The sequence below is a fragment of the Aquarana catesbeiana genome, linkage group LG02 (genome assembly GCF_042186555.1).
Source record: "Aquarana catesbeiana isolate 2022-GZ linkage group LG02, ASM4218655v1, whole genome shotgun sequence".
NCBI classification, from domain to species: domain Eukaryota; kingdom Metazoa; phylum Chordata; class Amphibia; order Anura; family Ranidae; genus Aquarana; species Aquarana catesbeiana.
This window is the reverse complement of record NC_133325.1, coordinates 797,335,278-797,356,491: the sequence shown is the minus strand read 5'-3', so window position 1 is coordinate 797,356,491 and position 21,214 is coordinate 797,335,278. Positions and strand designations below refer to the sequence as shown.

The 21,214-nt window shown below is 45.0% G+C and overlaps 2 protein-coding genes across 10 annotated transcripts in view; one reads left to right on the top strand and one right to left on the bottom strand.

Moving 5' to 3' along the window:
• Positions 1 to 1,368, top strand: part of STXBP5L (syntaxin binding protein 5L) — a 391,287-nt gene extending 389,919 nt beyond the window's left edge. For 4 of the 9 annotated variants that reach the window (XM_073617500.1, XM_073617499.1, XM_073617501.1 and 1 more), the window contains one exon: positions 404 to 1,367. In XM_073617500.1, coding sequence (XP_073473601.1) covers positions 404 to 445 — 42 coding nt within the window. In that variant the 3' untranslated portion in view covers positions 446 to 1,367. Of the gene's footprint in view, positions 1 to 403 lie in introns of all 9 variants that reach the window. The other 5 variants (XM_073617506.1, XM_073617503.1, XM_073617505.1 and 2 more) reach the window with 2 other exon arrangements.
• Positions 1,369 to 9,138: 7,770 nt separating this feature from the next.
• POLQ (DNA polymerase theta) overlaps positions 9,139 to 21,214 on the bottom strand; it is a 117,974-nt gene continuing 105,898 nt past the window's right edge. Inside the window, 6 exon segments of the mRNA XM_073617496.1 lie at positions 9,139 to 9,681; positions 10,945 to 11,045; positions 15,016 to 15,163; positions 17,019 to 17,143; positions 19,811 to 19,922; positions 20,350 to 20,534. Coding sequence (XP_073473597.1) covers positions 9,568 to 9,681; positions 10,945 to 11,045; positions 15,016 to 15,163; positions 17,019 to 17,143; positions 19,811 to 19,922; positions 20,350 to 20,534 — 785 coding nt within the window. The 3' untranslated portion in view covers positions 9,139 to 9,567.

The following is a 21,214-nucleotide window of genomic DNA, read 5'->3' as shown; positions in this document are numbered from 1 at the left end:
TAAAATCCCAATAAAAATATATTTAAAAAATGTCAAGAGGTATGAATACTTTTTCAAGGCCTGTGTTTATATACTCACACACACACACTAACTAACTATACAGCACTGGCCATCCTTCTACTTGGAAAGGCTGATGACATCTAGTGGCAGAGAGGACATTCTGCAGGGGACGTCTCTAAAATGAAGAGGCGTATTGCAGCATTTTTATCTTCTTCATAAACTGATTGCCTGTGTGTTTTTGACTTTTCATTTACCTGGACCTGTCTTTTAACCATTCCCTACTTTATCCAAAACTTACAAAATAAAAAAAAGTTTTGGCCATGTGTACACGTGAAAGTGAAACTAATAATCCTGTTGTGTATTTTCCTTTACACGCATTCATGTCTCTTGTCTGTCTTTGCAGCTGATGGTTAAACACAGGGACAAGAAGTGGTACCAGCTCTAAGTTGTGGGAGTTCAGAGAGCCATGACAATTTTCGTCCTATCAGGGACTGCGAATGACCCCCCCTCAACCGATGGCTAAACTCCAGCATTCTCCAGCAACACAGAAAGCAGCACGCCATTGGTCCCCACACAGGGAAGCGTGTTGAGCACTGAATGGACAGACTGTGCAACAGGAACTGCACCCTAGTGACCCCTCCCCTGCGGAGCCACCACAATAACAGAACCTGGGGGAGGGAGGGTTAGACTCTCTACAAGGACTTTTCCATATAGATTCTCAAGAGGGCATGTCAATTTTTTTTTTTTTTTAAATGTTTTCTGAAAACAAAAAAGAAAAAAAAATAATATATGTGTCCTGTACAAACCTAGGCTATATTCGCACTTCTGGTGACAAACTACGCAGAAAATGTAGAATCCTTATTTGCATGACAAGAACAGACGCATGCTGTGGCGGAAAGGGGTTATAGCAGGATGGGTGGACGGCGGCGGCGGCCAGTGCTCAGACAGTATTTTTTCATTTTGTGCGCCTAGTCCTTGCTGTTTCATTTAGCGCTTTGTCTTTGCTGCACTTAGAGCCTTCACTGCGTTGTTTCCCGGAAGCGCGAGGGGGGAATGCCAGCGCAGAAGGGGTGTTTTTTTTTTTTCTCAGTGTGCGGAGTTGTACAGATGTATAAAAAAAAAAAAAAAGAGAGGAAATTATTGTAAAATCCCGGCTGCTGGGCTGCACTATCCTGTACCAAACTACTTCTTATGTAAAGGAAACCCGGGCCCCGTGAGCCTACGCTGTATGTAAGTGACCTTGGCGGAACGCCAGCGCGTTTACAAGAGGTAGGTAGCTGTCGCTCGCTCCTTTCAATAGAATAGTTCTACAAATGAAAAAGCAAAAATTGTATGTGTTTGAAAATTAAAGTGTAATTTGACATCCCTATGAAGGGAGAGGCTGGTCTGTGTTTTCTTTTTTCCAGTTCATAAAAAAAAAAAAAAGACAACTCGAAACTTTACATTTTGTATACACTGAATTCAGATTGTGTGAGAGCACAGGGCATTTACAGAGCCTTTGGGCTGGTTTACACTTGCTTCAAAATGTGGCATTGGACACACTTCTTTTTTTTTTTTTTTTACAGCACTCAGAGTGCCAATCAAAGCTCCTGTCACAAAATAAAATGGTTCGCTTACAGTCCTGTTCATACGTTGTGTTTGCTTTGCTTCAAAAATGATACCCCACACCACTTTCTTGGTGCTTTAAAGCGTCTCCAAAGCCTCCATAGAAGTCTATGACAACACTTGCTAACAGCACCTGCAGCATTTGAGAGGCTTTTGTTCAGGAGGTAACTTCTCTTTGTTTTGGAGGCAGGAGCATTGCTGGGTCTACAAAAGATCTTGGGTAGAGCCCATAGCAGCGAAGTAAAGAAAGTCATACGCTTGGCAGGCATACACATGTATATAATATACATGTGTGTGTGTGTATAAATATATATATATATATATATATATATATATATATATATATATTTATTACATCAGGGTCCCCAGAGAGCCCCCCCCTTACATCAGGGTCCCCAGAGAGCCTCCCCCTTACATCAAGGTCCCCAGAGAGCCTCCCCCTTACATCAAGGTCCCCAGAGAGCCTCCCCCTTACACCAGGGTCCCCAGAGAGCCTCCCCTTACACCAGGGTTCCCAGAGAGCTCCTTCCTTACATCAGCGTCCCCAGAGAGAGGGTCGGCAGTGAGAGATGATATAATCTCCTGCCCGCAGCTGCACAGTGAGGGCGGAACAGGGGTGAGAGATGATGTCATCCCTCTGCTCTCTTGCCCGCCGGCTGGCTCTCCCCTTCCAGCCGCTGGCTCTGTCATGCGGCCCGGCTGCAGAGAGGCTGCGGCCTGGTGGTTGGGGACCCCTGCAAAGACTCGGGGCTGTAGCCCCAGAAGCCACCCCCTAGCGACACCACTGTTTGAAGATATGGGATATCCCAGGATGCACTGGGAAACTAACAAGTGAACCAGAAAGAAACCATCAGTAGTCACTTCCAGTTAATGTGGATATATTCAGAGAATGTCTGGTGCAGACGTTAAATCTAGTGTGCAGAGTGGATCGGCAGGAAGGTAAGAGGGGTCCGGAGCAAAGCAACTAGCAGGCTCCACATGTGCTGCACAACGTGGGACCGTTATAGCGGAAGGTGAGCGGGAACCAGAGAGATAGGACTGAGCGGTGGAGGATTAGCAGATCTGGGGGACCTGAGCAGAAGAATAAACTAGCAGATATCACATGGGGTGAGCAGCATGTAAACAATATAGCGGGAGGTGAGCGGGGACTAAAGAGAGAAAGGACTGAGTGGGAGAGAATCAACAGAGCTAGGGGACCAGAGTGGGAGAAACTAGCAGATGTCACACGTGGTGTGCAGCATGGTAGCAATATAGCGGGGGGGGGAGCAGGGACTGGAGAGAGAAAGGACTGATTGGCGGAGAATCATCAAAGCTGGGGGACCAGGGCAGGAGAAACTAGCAGACGTCACACGCAGCAGGAGGTGAGCAGGGAATGGAGAGAGAGGAGGATCCGCAAACCAAAGGACCAGCAGAGCTTGGATTTTCTACTGAGTTGGGGATCAGCAGAGCTGGAGGTTACTGCTGAGTGGAGGCTCAGCAGAGCTGGGCGTTACTACTGAGTCAGGGGTCAGCAGAGTTGGGGGTCACTAATGAGCGGGGCATCAGAAGAGCTGGGGGTACTGCTAAGCCAGGGTTCTAATGAGCTGGGAATCTGCTGAATGGGGGTACTAAGTGCTGTGATAATATTCCTAATCATAATTCAAGAAAATTATCACTCAACTGATAAGCACCTAGGTGCCCAGTTACTCTAGCTGCAATGTCGGATAGGGCCCCCTCCTCGGCACACTCAGCAACAGCAAGAGGAATGTGGAGGGACAGCATGTTGACATGTCTCACCCTCTCCCGCATTCCTCATGTTGGTAACGGCCTCAGTCAAGTGTTATGAGCCAGAGAAAGGACCTCGCTAGCAAAACAGTCATCTTCTTGCTTCGGTGTTGGCAGCCAAACGCCAAGGTGGGACACCCTTGTCCAACATTGCAGTGGAACAGGACACTTTTTCCCATCGACCAATGAATACTATAAAAAAAAAAAATAGGAGATAGTCTTTAAAACAGAAGTTTGACCAGTTTCAGCAAGTGTTCTCCTGTACAACTTCTTCTATTCATCACTCACGAGACCCAGCGAGCTCCGTTCCTGGTAGAGATAAGAATTCATAACTCGTCTCCACTTTGTGCTTCTCCATCCCAGCAACATCGTCCGGAACGCACAATAAACCGAATACAAGATGAGCTAAAAGATTAATTTCCCGGGAAAATTAAGACAATGTGGAAGGTTTCCCCTCCAGCATCACCCAGTCTATTGATATTTTCTGATCACTCTGCTGCTTGCCATTAATAATGTCCCTTCACTCAATGCCTGCACAAGTCCCCCACCCACCCCAACTACACTGCTCTCACCAATGGGCCTCACTTGTTAGGCCTATCTCTGAGCTTATGTCTGAACAAAGCACCCCTTCTCACTATCATAGCTGTGCACCCCCCTTTCACCCGTAACACCTTGATATACATCTTCTTGTGACTATCACATGCCTATATAAATGCCTCACTCAGTGCCTGCACAGGCCGCCAACTCCAATATACTGCTCTCACCAATGGACCTCACTTGGACCCCCTCAGTTCCTGTAGGCCCATTTCACACCTTACGATTGCACAAATTCCCTCCCCCCTCATTATTATTGCTGTGCACCCCCTTCACCACGCACTTGTACCCCCTCACATCAAACCCTTGTACTCTCACTCTATGCCCCCCACTGTTACCCTATGTTTGTTGTAAGGCCCCCCCACCCCTTCAAACCCAACATCCATGGACCTTATTCTACACCCCCACCCAATGCTCAAATCACAGACTTTTACTCAGTCTATTATAAAATTGTGATGTAGAGAGATACATTTCCCCAGAAAATGAAGACAATGTCGAAGTCTATTTATATCTTGGCATCTGCCGCTTGCCATTATTAATGTCACCCAGACATTGATGAGGTCTGTGTCCTCTGCGTTGTCACCATATTATGTGACATCCGTCCCGTTTCATCTCACTCATGATATTTACAGTAAAATCACTCTTGACATGCATGAGGCTAATTAATGAGAGAAGAGAGAGAGCACTGCAAGACAATGAGGCCCTGAGGTCAGGGTGATCATCTATTCTTGTACGAAGGACTCCGGCTGTTTATCTTCTTCTTTGAATGCCTTCCGCTCTGTCACATTGTGTTCACCGGTTGCCATTAACCCCCCTTCACATCGCATCATTACCGCCTGTGTGAGACGGCTCGATATGGGATGAGGTCAGCAGTCTGTTCCATGACGGCCACCATTTCTTCTCAGCAATTGAAAGCATGAGGGACAGGAAATAATTCTCCTAATCTAAAAGATATGAGAGTAAGGTTTCCTTAAAGCCCAGAAAGCGTAAAGGTAGACCTGGTCTTCAGCGCACCCAAAGGCAACAAGTTATCTTTAGCCCCTTCATGATTTGAGATGAACCATGTGGCCAAAAGTCTGTGGACACCTGACCATCTCGCGTATATGAGCTTGCTGGACATCCCATTACAAAACCATGGACGTTATTTAAGGAATTATGGCTACAACATCCTCCACACTTTTGGAAAGGCTTTCCACAAGATTTTGGAGGGTGTCTGTGGGAATCTGTGCCCATTTATGAGGTCAAGAACTGATGTTGGATGAGAAGACCTGGAGCGCATTTCAATTCATCCCAAAGATGATCAGTAAGGTTGAGGTCAGTGCTCTTTTGGGGCACTGGAATTCCACTACATCATATTGGTCCCACCATGTCTTCATGGAGCAAAGAAATTCAGTAGGGTTGAGGTCAAGGCTCTGTGTGGACCACTGGAATTCCTCTACATCATATTGGTCCCACCATGTCTTCATGGAGCAAAGAAATTCAGTAGAGTTGAGGTCAGGGCTCTGTGTGTACCACTAGAATTCCTCTACATCATATTGGTCCCACCATGTCTTCATGGAGCAAAGAAATTCAGCAGGGTTGAGGCCAAGGCTCTGTGTAGGCCACTTGAGTTCCTCCACACCGAAGCGGTCACACCATGTGATTATGTAGGCTAGAATAGTGGAGTTCTGTAGTCCAGCAGCCAGGACTGACAACACTATGCTGCATGGTATTGGTGTTGTCAGCTCAATACTGGAAATTAGGGGCTCACAGAATTTCATGGGTATTTTTCTGTACATGAAGTTTTTTGAACAAGATAAAACATGGAGTAATGTGTATATATTAATAATAACGTGAAATGGGGGTGCGTAGCCTAACCAAATAGGTAAAATACAATGTGTTATGACAGTAAATGAATAAATAATGTAAGTGCAAATGAATAATTCCACATAAGAGTGCAAAATAAAGTTGGTAGTGACTTCAGTGGAGTGATAAACAAGTTGGGGCGTGGACTGTATTTCAAACGTGATATAAGTCAAACACCTTCTAATCAAATGATAGCCACCTGTATCATAAATGAACAATGGTGAACTTCCACCTCTGTGCAACGCTCCCGTGTTCACAGAACTCTCACCTCTCATGTGAAATAAAACCAAACCTAAGAATAGTATGTTCAATAGACTGCTACGTTACTCAAATGCTCTCCACCTCCAATAGGTAAACTCCCAGGGTACTATGGCACTGGTCCCCTTAAAGACACCTGCGGTCCCTTTAAGTCTCTGGTGCATCCGCTCAGCAACATGTTATAATAAAATGAACATGCCACCCATAGTGTAAAAAAGTCAAACAATAACCCTTTATTGTAATAAGAAAGCCTCTTACATATAACAGCGCATAAAATGTGGTGTATAGTCAGCATTGCATGGTGTATCGCATCACTTCTGGTATCGGGGCCCTACGCGTTGCGTCACACCACATGACTTCATCAGGGGAAAATTTATCTATTTAGTTTGGCTGCGCAATCCCATTTCACATTATTATTGTATCACATTGTGGGAACACAATTAGAGTTGCAGCAACCCATACACCCATTACTAATATTCACATTGTTTCTACATTTAATTGCTTCTCAACACTTGATTCCATTTACACAGCGTGCTCCGCTGTGCAAATGGAATCAAGTGTTGTGAAGCAATTCATTAAACTGATTTTAATATGCATATATTGCAGAGATCTACTTAAAAAAAATGTCCCCAGACATACACTTAAAGTGAAACATCACTCTCCCAATCAACACTGATTATTTTTAATCCCTGTGCTGCTAGCATTAGTAAATAGATAGGAAAGTATATCATATGTACTTGGTTTACACTTTTTTTAAAATTTATTTTTTATTACATTTCTTCAGTTACTTGGTTTCTTGCCTAGGCAAATTATGTCATACACCCCAGGAGTCTTCAGTAGGGTAGGAGGGGCTTTCTCATCTAAACACACCCTCTCTTGGTTGCATGCCTAAGGGCAAATGGATTCCAGGAAGTAAATGCTACATGAATCATCTGCCCTTACTCAAGATGGCCGCAGAAATTAAAGAAATGTTTGATGGTGTTTTTCAACAAAATAAAGAATGGAGACATAGATCGATGGGGGAGTTTGCTTTGAATATTAAAAATGAATTAAATAGTGTTTTTGTTTTGTGGTGCTCAGATACAGTGAAGATCCGCTTTAAAAATGGCCGTAGTAGGGGGCAGATTGGGAGCTACAGTTTCTATGGCAAGAAAGAGATCAAGGTTTTGTTTTGTTTTTAACCCAGAATGACCACTTTCAGGACTGCCTATTGCAGATTTACTGTGGCAGAGCGGCCCCGCTTTTACATGTACATGATCCGACATTTCCGGGTAGAGGGCGTGCGCACCCGCCCCTTCTGTGCCGTCATTCACTACAGCACAAGCCGATCAGCAGGTCCTGCTTAGTGAATCACACAGTCCAGAGCCCTCTGTTTACTAACACTGGGCTCTGAACGGAGAGCAGCGATGTGCTTGTTTTTCTTTTTTTTCCCTGCAAAGCATGGAGAAAAAACAAACACATGGCTTAGTAAAAGCAGCACACATTATGCATTGTTTGGGACACAGTTAACCCTTTGATTGTCCCTAGATGTTAACCCCTTCCCAGCCAGTGTGATTAGTACACTGACAGTGTACAGCGGAACCTTGGTTTACGAGTAACGCGGTTAACGAGCGTTTTGAAAGACAGGCAACTTTTTTATTTTTTTTAATTCTGACTCGGTTTGCAAATGTTGTCTCGCAAAACAAGCAGAATTCAAGCTAATGGGTGGTGCAGCACCCCATTTGGCCAGAGGTGCGCCGGGGACACTCGGAACGGTTCGGAGCCGTTCGCAAATACTCTAAATGACTCGGAAACACTCAGTTCCCGAGTCTTTCCGAGTTCAGCCAAGCTATCCCCGAGTAGTTCCAAGGCTCTACAGCGCCCCCCGCCTCTGGCCACATGTGGTATTGCATGTTAGTCAATGCGGAATAAATTATCTGAGTTTCCATTGATTCCTCTGGGGAAACTCGCTTTGATATGCGAGTGCTTTGGATTACAAGCATTCTCCTGGAACGGATTATGCTCGTAATCCAAGTTTCCACTGTATGTTATCACTGTATTAGGGTCCCTGGTGTTGTTAGTGTCACTCAGTTCCCACTCAGCATCTGTCAGTAAGTTGCTGATCCCCACCAATACAAGGATAAGAAAATAAAGGGTAACTCCACTTTCGTCGGGAAAAAATAGCAAATAAAGAAAAAATAATATAGCGTGTACAATTGCGATACAAGTCATATTGTAATTGAATGTTATTAAAAATGACCTTTCCTTTTCAATCTGCAGCTGCTGTAAATTTTCTATAAATGCATTGTAATATGGCTACCTGGAGTTTTTCTGAACACAGAATGTGTACTGACCACTCCCCAGAAACATTTCCTGCTTGTGTGATTGGCTCACCAAATTTTCCCAGAAGTCTGCCTAAGATACAAGTCAGATCTCAGGCATCCCCTGCAAGAAAAGTGTCATTTTTGGTGAGATATTTCCAATAGGAACACATCTAAAAGGGATGCAGGCCCAGCAGCTTTCCTCGTTAGTGCTCTACAGCTGCCACAGCTGACTGATAATTATGAAACTATTCCCATTAGACCCACTGAGCACAGAAAAACACACAGGTATTTCTTCAGAACAACAAAAAGGTAGGAATCTGCAACAAAGGTTGTTGTAATCCTTGCAATGTGTAGAGATCACCCAGAGGGGAATGTTTTTTTCTCTCTCAACAAAAGTGGAGTTACGCTTTAAATAAATAAAAATTTTAGTATATATCCCATAGTTTGTAGATGCTATAACTTTTACGTAAAGATATTATATATTAATATATATATATATATATATTAAGATTTTTTTTTTACCAAAAATATGTAGCAAAATACATTTTGGCCTAAATTTATGAAGAAATTTAATTAAAAAAAAAAATGTTAAAAAAAAAAAAAATGAATTGTATGGTTTTATAGGAGAAAGAAATAAAAACCCCAGTGGTAATCAAATACCACCAAAAGAAATCTCTATTTCTTTATTTTAATTTGTGTACAGTGTTGCATGACCGTGCAATTTCCAGTTAAAATAGCACAGTGCTAAATAGCAAAAAAAAAAATGGCCTGATCATAAAGGGGGGGGGGGTAAAACCTTCTGGAGCTGAAATGGATAATGGAGGTATTGCTGACGTGTGTAATGACAGGTGCACTTTCCAGCTGGGTGAAAGATGAGACGAGACTACAGCAGCACCAGATGCATATATTATGAAAATATACAGTATTTAATGTATTCTGATATATAATAATTAATTCATCACATCCAATCTGGGATGAGCTACATAGCTAAAAAATGTTCAATTCATACAGTTTAAAAGTATATATTATTCCACATACAGAAATATTTCATTACTATCTACAAGTATCCAGAGACTAACATCTCCTGTGCAAAATCACAAATTGGCCTCTTAAAAAAAAAAAAAAAAAAAAATGGCTTTTTCATGGCCCAGCAGCAATCAATTATCTTCAGGTAACTGAATCCAGGAGAGAGCGCCTCCTATAGGTCGAAGTCCTGCAGATCCCCCCAGCTGGGGCCAAACTTCACCTTTACCTTCAGACTGACCGATAACTTCACCGCGTTCTCCATCTCACTCTTAATGATCTGCGCCACCTGCAGGTGAGACATGACATCACTATCTTGGCGGGCCACAAATTCTGTATTCAAATGTAGATGTGATGTGCATGCCCCGTCCACACGGGGCAATTACATGCGTGCCCTGTGCAAGGGGCCGTGTTTGGCCAAGAAGGGGGTGGCACAGGTGTCGTATGCATCTCTGTACAGGCAAGTACCATTGCTGTTTGTTGGGATGCAGCCGGCTGCACAGCCACAGCTCGTGCGGGTGCGTGTTCCCGAACTCATTCTGGGTGCATTAAGATCTGTGAACCCACATGGCCGTCATGTTGTGTCTGTACAGTCCCAGTATCCTAAAAGCTCGCCTAACACTGACATGTTTCGCCTACTAGCTTCATCAGGGGATATACGAATAATTCGTATATCCCCTGATGAAGCCAGTAGGCGAAACATGTCGGGCTAATATACAACTTCTGTTTAAGCTGAACATTTGCCATATGACCACCTTTATCATGAAATGTTGAATACTCTTGAACAAATTGGCCCTGTTTTGTTTTAACTTTATTCTCATTAAAATTATATACTGCCTTTAAAAATATACGGTTTCCATTATCATCTGTAAGCACCGCGACCATCCCCCTTCTCCTTTCCCATATTAGGGAACACATTTGCATCTTCTCGATGAACGCAAAGCGCTCTATGATTTGATAAAGTGGATAGGTGTGGTGTTGATGTCACAATAGCCACATCGTCCAAACAGAGCAACGCTTTGCATTTATTGAGAAAATGCAAGGTATTTTCTCAATGGCGCCACCTGTGTTCGCTAAGTAGCATGGCAGTCACGTGGCGCGAAAGCCAGAGACGATCAGTGTAGGAGTGTTGTCTATTATAGTGATTTCCAACTTCCACAGGGATACTCCATGTGTGGCGAAGACATCTGAACTGGATTAATGTAACTCTGTAAGAACAGCTATACCTGAAATTCAGCCGCAACTCTAACAAAACGTCCTTTTCAGATTCAGAATACTTTAATAATCCCAAAAGGGAAATGACTAAAATAAATTTGTCTTTTTTTATATAAGAGGACAGGAGGATATGAAACAGACCCACAGCAACCGCCCCAACACCTTTCACCGATCCGACATTAAACTGGTGGGGGAAATGGTTGAGCAGTTGCCATGGGTTACCGTTCATTATTGATTTTCATCCAATGTCAGGAGACAGTCCGGACATGCTCGTAGAATACAAAAAAAAAGGTGCTGAACGAGAATTGTTTTTGTACAGCTATAGAAAGACAATTACCTGAATGACATCATCCTCCGCCACTTCATACAGGAGCTCGTCATGAAGCTGCAGGATGAAGAACGCTCCGCGGGATGGAGGCGAGAAATTCCCTCTCCTTTCTGTATATACAATATAAAGGGAATATTCAACAACAATTGCAAGAAGAGCTGGCAGATCGAACAGAAATATAGGTGTGTCAACTCTAATACATCAGAAGAGGATACTATAAGAGAACAATCACTGCCTAAAATATAATAGAATATGGATTTATTAAAGAACATTGCCGGGTCTGATAGGGACACATCAGCCCATATTCCTCAAGTTGCCCTTAAAGCGGAGTTCCAGGCTGGGTGAAAAAAATAAAATAAAAGTCAGCAGCTACAAATACTATAAAAATACTGTACAAATACTGTACCTGCTGACTTTTAATATAAGGAGACTTACCTTTCCAGGAAGCCCCGTGATGTCGGCACCTGAAGCCGGCTCGTTCATCGGCTCTGGGTGCAGGTGCCGGAAATCCTTACTAAGGGAAACAGGAAGTGAAGCCTCTCGGCTTCACCGCCCGTTTCCTACTGCACATGCGCGAGTTACGCGGCGCTTTCTGAATGGTGCCGTCGTCTTCTGGGAGACACACAGGTCCCAGAAGAGGAGGGGGAGGGGGGTTAGAAGGAGGGCACAAAAAAAAATAAAAAATGCGGAAGTGACATACCTCGCCGCGGCTCAATGGGACAGAAGTTACGAAGAAAACATTCCAAAAAGGTATAAAAAAAAAAAATATCTAAAAATGAGGGGGGGGGGGGGGGGGGGGGGGTGTGCTTTGGTTTCAAATGAAGTTCAATTTTTGCCTGGAACTCCTCTTTAAAGCCCCCAATGCCGATTCTCTTTCAACAGTATGACTTCCCTCACCAGTGTCTTCTACCAGACTTCTTCTGGGTGCTGGGCTGCAGACGTCTTCATTGGCCAAAGTACATATTTACCAGCACAGCACGGATCATCAAGTATTGTCTGGAACTTTGATTGAAGAAAGATCACGTCACAATAGACAAAACTGCAACATTTCAGAGAAGCGCAGGGACCCCTTTGTCAGAGGTGACACACATGCCTGACAAAGGGGTCCCTGCGCTTCTCCAAAATCTTGCACTTTGAAGAAAGATCACGTCACGGTGGACAAAGTGCAACATTTTGGAGAAGCGCAGGGACCCCTTTGTCAGGCCTGTGACACGGCACGTCCCCTCTGATGAAGGGGTCCCTGTGCTTCTCTGAAATGTTGCAGTTTTGTCCATCGTGACGTGATCTTTCTTCAAAGTACAACATTTTGGAGAAGCGCGGGGACCCCTTTGTCAGGCATGTGACAGGGCACGTCACCTCTGACGAAGGGGTCCCTGTGCTTCTCCGAAATGTTGCAGTTTTGTCCATGGTGGCGTGATCTTTCTTCAATCAAACTTCCACACAATACTTGATAATCCGTGCTGTGCTGGCAAATATTTACATTGACCTGTCATGTCTCCTGTCTCCAGCTTTCTGCTGCCGCAGCACCCAAGATTTGGGCCTAGAATATAAACTGCGCTGTGCTGGTCACAAGTCACGCCATGTCTTTATGGAGCCAGCTTTGTACACAGGGGGAGGCACAGTCATGCTGGAACAGAAAAGGGGTCTTCAAACTCTTAATACAATGTTGGAAGCGCAAAATTGTCTAAAATGTCTTTTTTATGAGGTCATCAACAGGACTCGTCACTGGAGACACCTGAAGATGAGTTTGTCCTTATAATGTATGTCAGTCCATCTCATGCTGTATCCTGGCTCAGTGTTTATGGAATGCTATAAATCTAGAAATGTCCTGGGGTGGCCCTGGCTGAACAGTTCTCAATGTACAGACACCGGGCCGAGCCCCTGCGGGAGTTTGGGACTAATAAAAAGGCAGATAATGAAGAGTTCCAGGCTGTCCTCCCTTATCTCTGTGTTATTCGGGGACACAGAACCACGTCTGACAAGTGACAAGTCAGCCGGCGGCAGCTCCATCCCCTGCGAGCGGCTCTTCCACTTCAAGGTCACAGCTCAAGGTCATTCCCATTAAATCCTCCGTCTCCTGGGGGGGGGGGGGGTGGTGATTAGATATCGCTGCTGCTGCTGCATTGACAACACGGCAAGAATGCGTTATCCAAACTTTTTTCAGAAGTCAGAAATGCCGGATGGTTCTTTCCATAATCAGCTAAATACAAGTCAATTTATAGATCATTTACTAAGGTGCAGATTACACACCCCCATTAATTGAATGCATGTTTCATATAAGAGCCAAAAGAATGCATCTAAGAAAGATTTTAGTGCATACATGTCACAGGACAGTTGCCATAGGCAACAGCATAGGTACACATACAAGAGAGCATATACAAGCATTAATACATAGTAGAAAAATACAGAGACAGGTACCAAAACATAGCAATCAGAGTTCCTAATCCCAACGTTTCAGAGTATTCAAATAGCCCCTTTCTCAAGGGAGAACTTCTATGGATGCCCCTCCCTCGATTGTGCAAGGCTTCTGTGGGGTGTAGCGGCTCGGGTCCTGTGTGCTTGCACTGTACCACCATTCTGGGGTTGGCAGCCCTTGCACATTGGCTGGCACCAGCTGGGACTTGAGTTGCATTCATGCAGGCCTCCATTGATAAAGGGGTATTCTGAATTCTCTGAAACACTGGGATCCTCTGATTGCTATGCTTTGGTAATTGGCTGTGTATTCTACTATGTATTTATGCTTGTATATGAAGTCCAGCATATAAAGTGCTGCATATAAAGTGCTGCATATAAGGTCCTGCATATGATGTCCTGCATATGACGTCCTGCATATGAGGTCCTGCATATGAGGTCCTGCATATGAGGTCCTGCATATGAGGTCCTGCATATGACGTCCTGCATATGACGTCCTGCATATGAGGTCCTGCATATGAGGTCCTGCATATGAGGTCCTGCATATGAGGTCCTGCATATGACGTCCTGCATATGACGTCCTGCATATTAGGTCAAGCATATTAGGTCAAGCATATTAGGTCAAGCATATTAGGTCAAGCATATGAAGTCCAGCATATGAAGTCCTGCATATGAAGTCCTGCAAATGAAGTCCTGCAAATGAGGTCCTGCATATGAGGTCCTGCATATGAGGTCAAGCATATGAGGTCCTGCATATGAAGTCCTGCATATGAAGTCCTGCAAATGAGGTCCTGCATATGAGGTCCTGCATATGAGGTCCTGCAAATGAGGTCCTGCAAATGAGGTCCTGCATATGAAGTCCTGCAAATGAGGTCCTGCATATGAGGTCCTGCAAATGAGGTCCTGCATATGAAGTCCTGCATATGACGTCCTGCATATGACGTCCTGCATATGACGTCCTGCATATGACGTCCTGCATATGACGTCCTGCATATGACGTCCTGCATATGACGTCCTGCATATGACGTCCTGCATATGACGTCCTGCAAATGAAGTCCTGCAAATGAAGTCCTGCATATGAAGTCCTGCATATGAGGTCCTGCATATGAGGTCCTGCATATGAGGTCCTGCATATGACGTCCTGCATATGAAGTCCTGCATATGAGGTCCTGCATATGAGGTCCTGCATATGAGGTCCTGCATATGAGGTCTTGCATATGAAGTCCTGCAAATGAAGTCCTGCAAATGAAGTCCTGCATATGAAGTCCTGCATATGAAGTCCTGCATATGAAGTCCTGCATATGAAGTCCTGCATATGAGGTCCTGCATATGAGGTCCTGCATATGAGGTCCTCTATATGAAGGGGCAGGTTGTATTTTTCAGGCTGCCGATCCAGCAGAATAGCCCCTGAGAGCATTTTATAAAACAATCTCAGATACCCACAGATGTGCTTGCAGTCTGGCAGTTGGAAACATGAAAACTTTGGGCAAAGAAAGCTGCGGCAGTTACCCATGGCAACCGGATTCTGCGCTGCCATCTAAAAGCCGATTATTACTCTGGACAGCTCCTTCTCTCCCCTCCCCCCTCATTGTTTGTATATCAGCCCTTTGTGCTCCCGTCATACATCGGTGACATGGAGGCTCCCGGATTTCCCGGCAATCTTCCTACCTGCAGGTCGCGGTTGCGCACGGTGTCGGTGAGATTTGGGTACTGAAGGAAATGCGGCTTCCAGGCGTTTCTGGATGTTCACAGTGGCGGTTTTGACAATGTCGGCGGCGGATCCCTGGACCGTCGTGTTCACCGCTTGTCGCTCCGCCTGACAGAAGGAACAAACACACATTTCATATCAGATTTACAGTAAATCTCTATTTACATCACCCACCGGCTGATCCGGCCACGGGACTCCACAGAGCCGCCAACCGTCCATTCTACAAACAACCAGGAGAATAGAAAGGGGATCATTGTGTGCCGATACACAGAGCCAAAGAAAGCCCTCAGTATAAGCAATGAGAGCGAGACAACTAATTTGCTTGCAACGAGAGTGATGCTAAACAAGCAATCCAGAACCTGACACCTTAGACAACTTTGTGTCTGAGCCCAGCCCACTCCCTTAATATGAGACAGCATGGCTTACTAAGGGAATGTGCAGCTCTCAATGCATTATGGGAGATCTGCTCAGCCTTAAAGCGACAAAATTAAAAAATCTGTACATCTGTAGAAATCACTGTGTTTTAAATCTCTAAAACTGCTGCAGAAAATTTCTTTGATCTGCCGGAAATCGTATAATTAGTATTGAAAGGAAATAGTAGGTATTCTGGACAACCACCCGTCTATTAGGTTCACCAACAGGGCCCTTTAGATATCTGGAGACACCGAATGAAACGAGAAGCAGGTTGTGCATTCGTAAAATGTCTACTTTTATTAGGTGTGTGTATAGCTTATATATGGTTCAGCTTACCAATTAAAAGAGGAGAGGTGGGGGAGTGGTTAGTAAATGATGTATTTGTATAGAAATATATAGTTATATATAGAGATTATATATATATATATATATATATATATATATATATATATATATATATATATATATATATATATATATATATATATATATATATATTACTGTGCACTATAGCAGTTGACAGTATTAGCAGTATTCTTCAGGTAAAATCTAAAATGGAGTCACAATGGTTTGGGCATATTATTACAAGTATCATCCTCAATTTCGACTTGCTGTGAACCATTGAGGAAGACCGAGGCGAACATTCATCTGATTTCCTTTTAGGGTGTTACTGGGCTTAAGCCTAGCCTATATACCCTGTAAAAGGAAATATCTGTATACTTATCTATTCTGAAGTCGCTCTGGTCTGGTAAAACTTGATCTCCCCACAGTGTAGCGGAGAGATCGCTGACACCAGCTGCAGAGCCTGCGCGATGACGTCACCCATGGGCTTAATATGGGGGAAGCCATTGTCGGCCGTCCCTCTTCTACACTGGGACTTGATCATGTGACTGGACTGGAGCGACTTTAGAATAGGCAAGTATAGACATCTTTCCTTTTACAGGGTAGATAGAATAGTCTTAGAATGGGGGTTGGAGTAGATTTAAGCTTACACTTCGAAAAAGAACATTCTGCCGACCCCCCCAAATTTTTTTCACAAAAAACACCCCCGGTTACCTGAAGGTGGTATCTGCACATTTCTGATACTTCCCCATCCAGTGGATCCAGCGTCCGTCGTCCAGATCGTCTCACGCTCGGCCACAGCTCCGTCCCGTGCCGCCATGTTCTCTCTGACATCGAGAGACCCGCTGGCTCTACAGGTTCAGCGTTCGGGCCTCTTGATGACATGCCGATAGGCCCGCCCCCTCCTCCTTTCCTTGAAAGGAAGGCTAAGCCCTCCTGGGATATGTGACGTGCATATCCCGGGAGGCACAGCGGGCAGTGTGTGCGCCAATCGCTTAAGGCAAATGACGCACATGAGGAGGTGGGGCCGGACTTTTTTTTTTTCCAAAAAAAAGATGAAAATAACTTCTGCAGGATGAGTGGAGTGGAAGGAACATGGGGAAGAGGGTTCGGGCCCGATTTAACTATTTATCAAATTAAAATTTTTAATCTCCAAAGTGAAATAATTGGAATGATCCATTTGAGGGGGTTCCTCGGTTGTACTCACATGGGCCCTGGCGTGGTGATTTGAGTCTTTGATGGCAGGCAGGTACCTGCGGCGTCCTAGGATGGTCTGTACGAAGCCATTGCTGGTGCAGTTCTTCACCGTCTCCTTCAGGAACCTCCGAATCCCTGTGGGGAGAGGAGTTATAGCCATTACTGCTCTGATACAGGGAGAAGCCTCTGCTGGGGGCCGACACCACTCTCCCATACATGTGGAAGGGTCAGGCAATGACGGATCAAGGTTACCACGTGTTATACATAAAAAGGAGCAAATGAGATCTCCTAAATGTGTGAAAACATTCCACAAGTGGCAAAGTTCTGTTACCGGGGGAAGAAAATTTCCAGCACACGGCAAGTTTCCTGCCCAGAGTTTCCACTCCGACTCCCCAATTTACTGCACCTGTAGACCACATTTAAACCAGCAGTGCGGTTCTCCACCTTTATATACAATCATACAGTACAGAGGGGAGCGCTCCTTATTTCCTGCATGCAGCCCTATTGTTACACTTTAAATATAAGATGTGATCAGTGTGCATCTAAGGCGGCTTATTGTTGCATTTGTAGCACCGCGGGTGCTTCTGATCCGTGTTATTCGGTGCAGATATCTGAACGCTAAAAAGGAAAAACTGCAGGCAATCCCTACTAAGCCCAACATGTCTGACAATATAGATAACAGAACATGGAGGGTTCTTAGGATTTGTACAGATCCGGAACGCATTGCCCATTTAGATGAATTAACCCCTCCCCCCCAGTGGTGTGATTGGTGGGTGGTTTGTTAATACATCCCAGGCATACAAATAAATATGCTGCACTCCACTGTATTTTTCATTAACTTTATTGATGGCAGTGCCAGTCATGTTTCTCTTCCTTTGGCCGTATGTTTGTTTTATTTACAGTTATTTGTGTTTGTTTTCATTTTTATTATATTTAGTTTACATTTTTTGATTTATTTTGTTTCATCTTTGCCTGTTATAATAATTTTATATTTTTATATATTTTCATTTTCAATATTATTTTATTATGTATTTTGTATATTTTTCATAATTTTTATTTATAATTTTTTCATATTCACTTTTGGTTTTTTTTGTATTTATATTTATTTTTGATTTTATTTCTCCTTTTATCTATTTTTTGTTTTTTTTTCCTTTTTGAAGAGGTGACTCAGATGCACAGGTGAGCCTTGGGGCGGGGAGATGCACAGGTGAGCCTTGGGGCGGGGAGATGCACAGGTGAGCCTTGGGGCGGGAAGATGCACAGGTGAGCCTTGGGGCGGGAAGATGCACAGGTGAGCCTTGGGGCGGGAAGATGCACAGGTGAGCCTTGGGGCGGGAAGATGCACAGGTGAGCCTTGGGGCGGGAAGATGCACAGGTGAGCCTTGGGGCGGGAAGATGCACAGGTGAGCCTTGGGGCGGGAAGATGCACAGGTGAGCCTTGGGGCGGGAAGATGCACAGGTGAGCCTTGGGGCGGGAAGATGCACAGGTGAGCCTTGGGGCGGGAAGATGCACAGGTGAGCCTTGGGGCGGGAAGATGCACAGGTGAGCCTTGGGGCGGGAAGATGCACAGGTGAGCCTTGGGGCGGGAAGATGCACAGGTGAGCCTTGGGGCGGGAAGATGCAGACGTGAGCCTTGGGGCGGGGAGATGCACAGGTGAGCCGTGGGGCGGGGAGATGCACAGGTGAGCTGTGGGGCGGGAAGATGCACAGGTGAGCCTTGGGGCGGGAAGATGCACAGGTGAGCCTTGGGGCGGGAAGATGCACAGGTGAGCCTTGGGGCGGGAAGATGCAGACGTGAGCCTTGGGGCGGGGAGATGCACAGGTGAGCCGTGGGGCAGGGAGATGCACAGGTGAGCCTTGGGGCGGGGAGATGCACAGGTGAGCCTTGGGGCGGGGAGATGCACAGGTGAGCCTTGGGGCGGGGAGATGCACAGGTGAGCCTTGGGGCGGGGAGATGCACAGGTGAGCCTTGGGGCGGGGAGATGCACAGGTGAGCCGTGGGCGGGGAGATGCACAGGTGAGCCGTGGGCGGGGAGATGCACAGGTGAGCCGTGGGCGGGGAGATGCACAGGTGAGCCGCAGATGGGCAGATGCAGACGTAAATGATGGGTGTTGCATTTTTAGGGGGGGAAAAAAACTTTTCCAGGGGAATATTTCTAGTTAATGGTGGGTGACAGCACAGCATACAGAGTTCAGTAGAGTATGTATATGAAGCAGTTAGGATTTTGCAGTGGAAGAATTTGGGGGGGACAGCTCTGTATTGGGTGGTCTGAAAATAATTTGGGGGGGGGGGGTAATTTCTGACTAAACACTGTCCTGTGAAATATTACTCCTGAACCCTGCACTCCTTCCCACTGTTAGTGCAATCTAGACACACCCGCTATTTGACCTGGCATGCTCTGACAAAAAAAGCCCTTCCAAAACTAGGTAATATGGACACCTCCCTAACCAATCAATATTAATGAGACGTGGTGGCCCAATGTAACTGGGCAACATAATCTGGATAATACTGGAATTTACCTCTCATCATAGGAGATCTGTCTGGCACAAAAATGCTCTTCACAATGACTTATTTTGGCTATCGGTATTTGGAAATGGGGGGGGGGGGGGGTGTATATTATCCCCAGGTGTAATCATTCTGAATTCTGATCTCCTCTGCACCCACCTCATTCTTCCAAGTGTATTATCGCGGCTCGTCACCATACGATACAATACATGACATCACCACTGTCACCCTCCATCATAGCAGTCACTCCACAAATGACCGTTATGAGGATGGGGGGGGGGTGTTTTCTGCTTACCGCTGTATCTGGCCTTGAAGGATTCAATGTATGAGGCGGCGTCATTTTCCTCGATCCCCATCTGCTCCCCCAGGGATTTCGCTCCCATTCCATAGATGATTCCATAACAAATCTACATGAGGGGAAAGGAAATGTCAGCAGACTATCACACCAAACTATTTAAGTTTTTAGGGTGATCAGCTTAAAAAATAAAGTCAACTTGAATACTGAGTTGAGTTGAGAGGAATCTTAATATAGCGCGGTCTTACCCTGAAGGGTCCCAACGTGCATTTAGTCCTTACCCCTGCTAAGCTCATTGTGGCCAACTGGAGTGCAGAAAAAGAATGTGGGGAACATGTGACAGCGCTGGTGTTTGTTACTTGGGGGCAGGATGAGTTTTCAGCTCTGTGTAAGTTCTGTCTAGGATCTACTTGGAGTTTACAATACATTGCATACTGCAGCCAAACAGGGGAGATAAGACCACTGATCCCTATACACAGGAATCCTTCCCCTCCCATGGTCCAGTCTTGGTCCCTGTCATGTACTGTAGTCTGTTTCACCTGTTTGGCTTGCTGTCTCATGTTGTCAGTGACAGTGTTGGGGTCAACCATCTTCCATTCAGCAGCGATGCTTCGAAAGACATCCGTTCCACCATTCAGCACCTGTACAAGCCGCCGATCTCGAGATAAGTGAGCCAGGATCCTCAGCTCCAGCTGGGAGTAATCTGCCCCCAGGATCAAACCACCTGCGGAGATCGGGGAGGGAATATCCAGGAAATATGACAAGTGCTGAGAGGAAAAGAGGGCATACTGATAAAGGGACATGAGGCTCTGCATTGATGGGAGCTTCCCTGGAGTGGCGAAGAGTTGACCATTTCTGGGGCCACCGGGGACAAGAAGAATATCTCCCCGACACGCAATCACAGCAGTTCTAATGTTTTTTTTTTTTTACTTCAATCACAGAAACGTAGATCAGTAGCAGCAAAAAAAGACCAAGTGGTGCATTGAGTCTACACCTTTTATATTTTCAAACTTTTTGACTAAATATAGATCACTTATTGTTAAACTAACTACCTCTCCTGAAAATCCAAGCATCAACTACTCTTTTGTTAAAGTAATACTTTACTCTAAAAGTTATATACCCTCTTTATGTATGTAAAGGTTTCACTCTTGGCCCCCCTTTTTCTTATTTCCACCTGACTGTACAAATAAGGTAAGATCTATATAGAGGAATCAGGACCTCCTTCCTCCTGCTAGTGACCCTTCTAATGATATAAAGATCTAAATAGAGGAATCAGGACCTCCTTCCTCCTGCTGGTGGTCCCTCTAGTCATATAAAGATCTATATAGAGGAATCAGGACCTCCTTCCTATGATATAAAGATCTATATAGAGGAATCAGGACCTCCTTCCTATGATATAAAGAT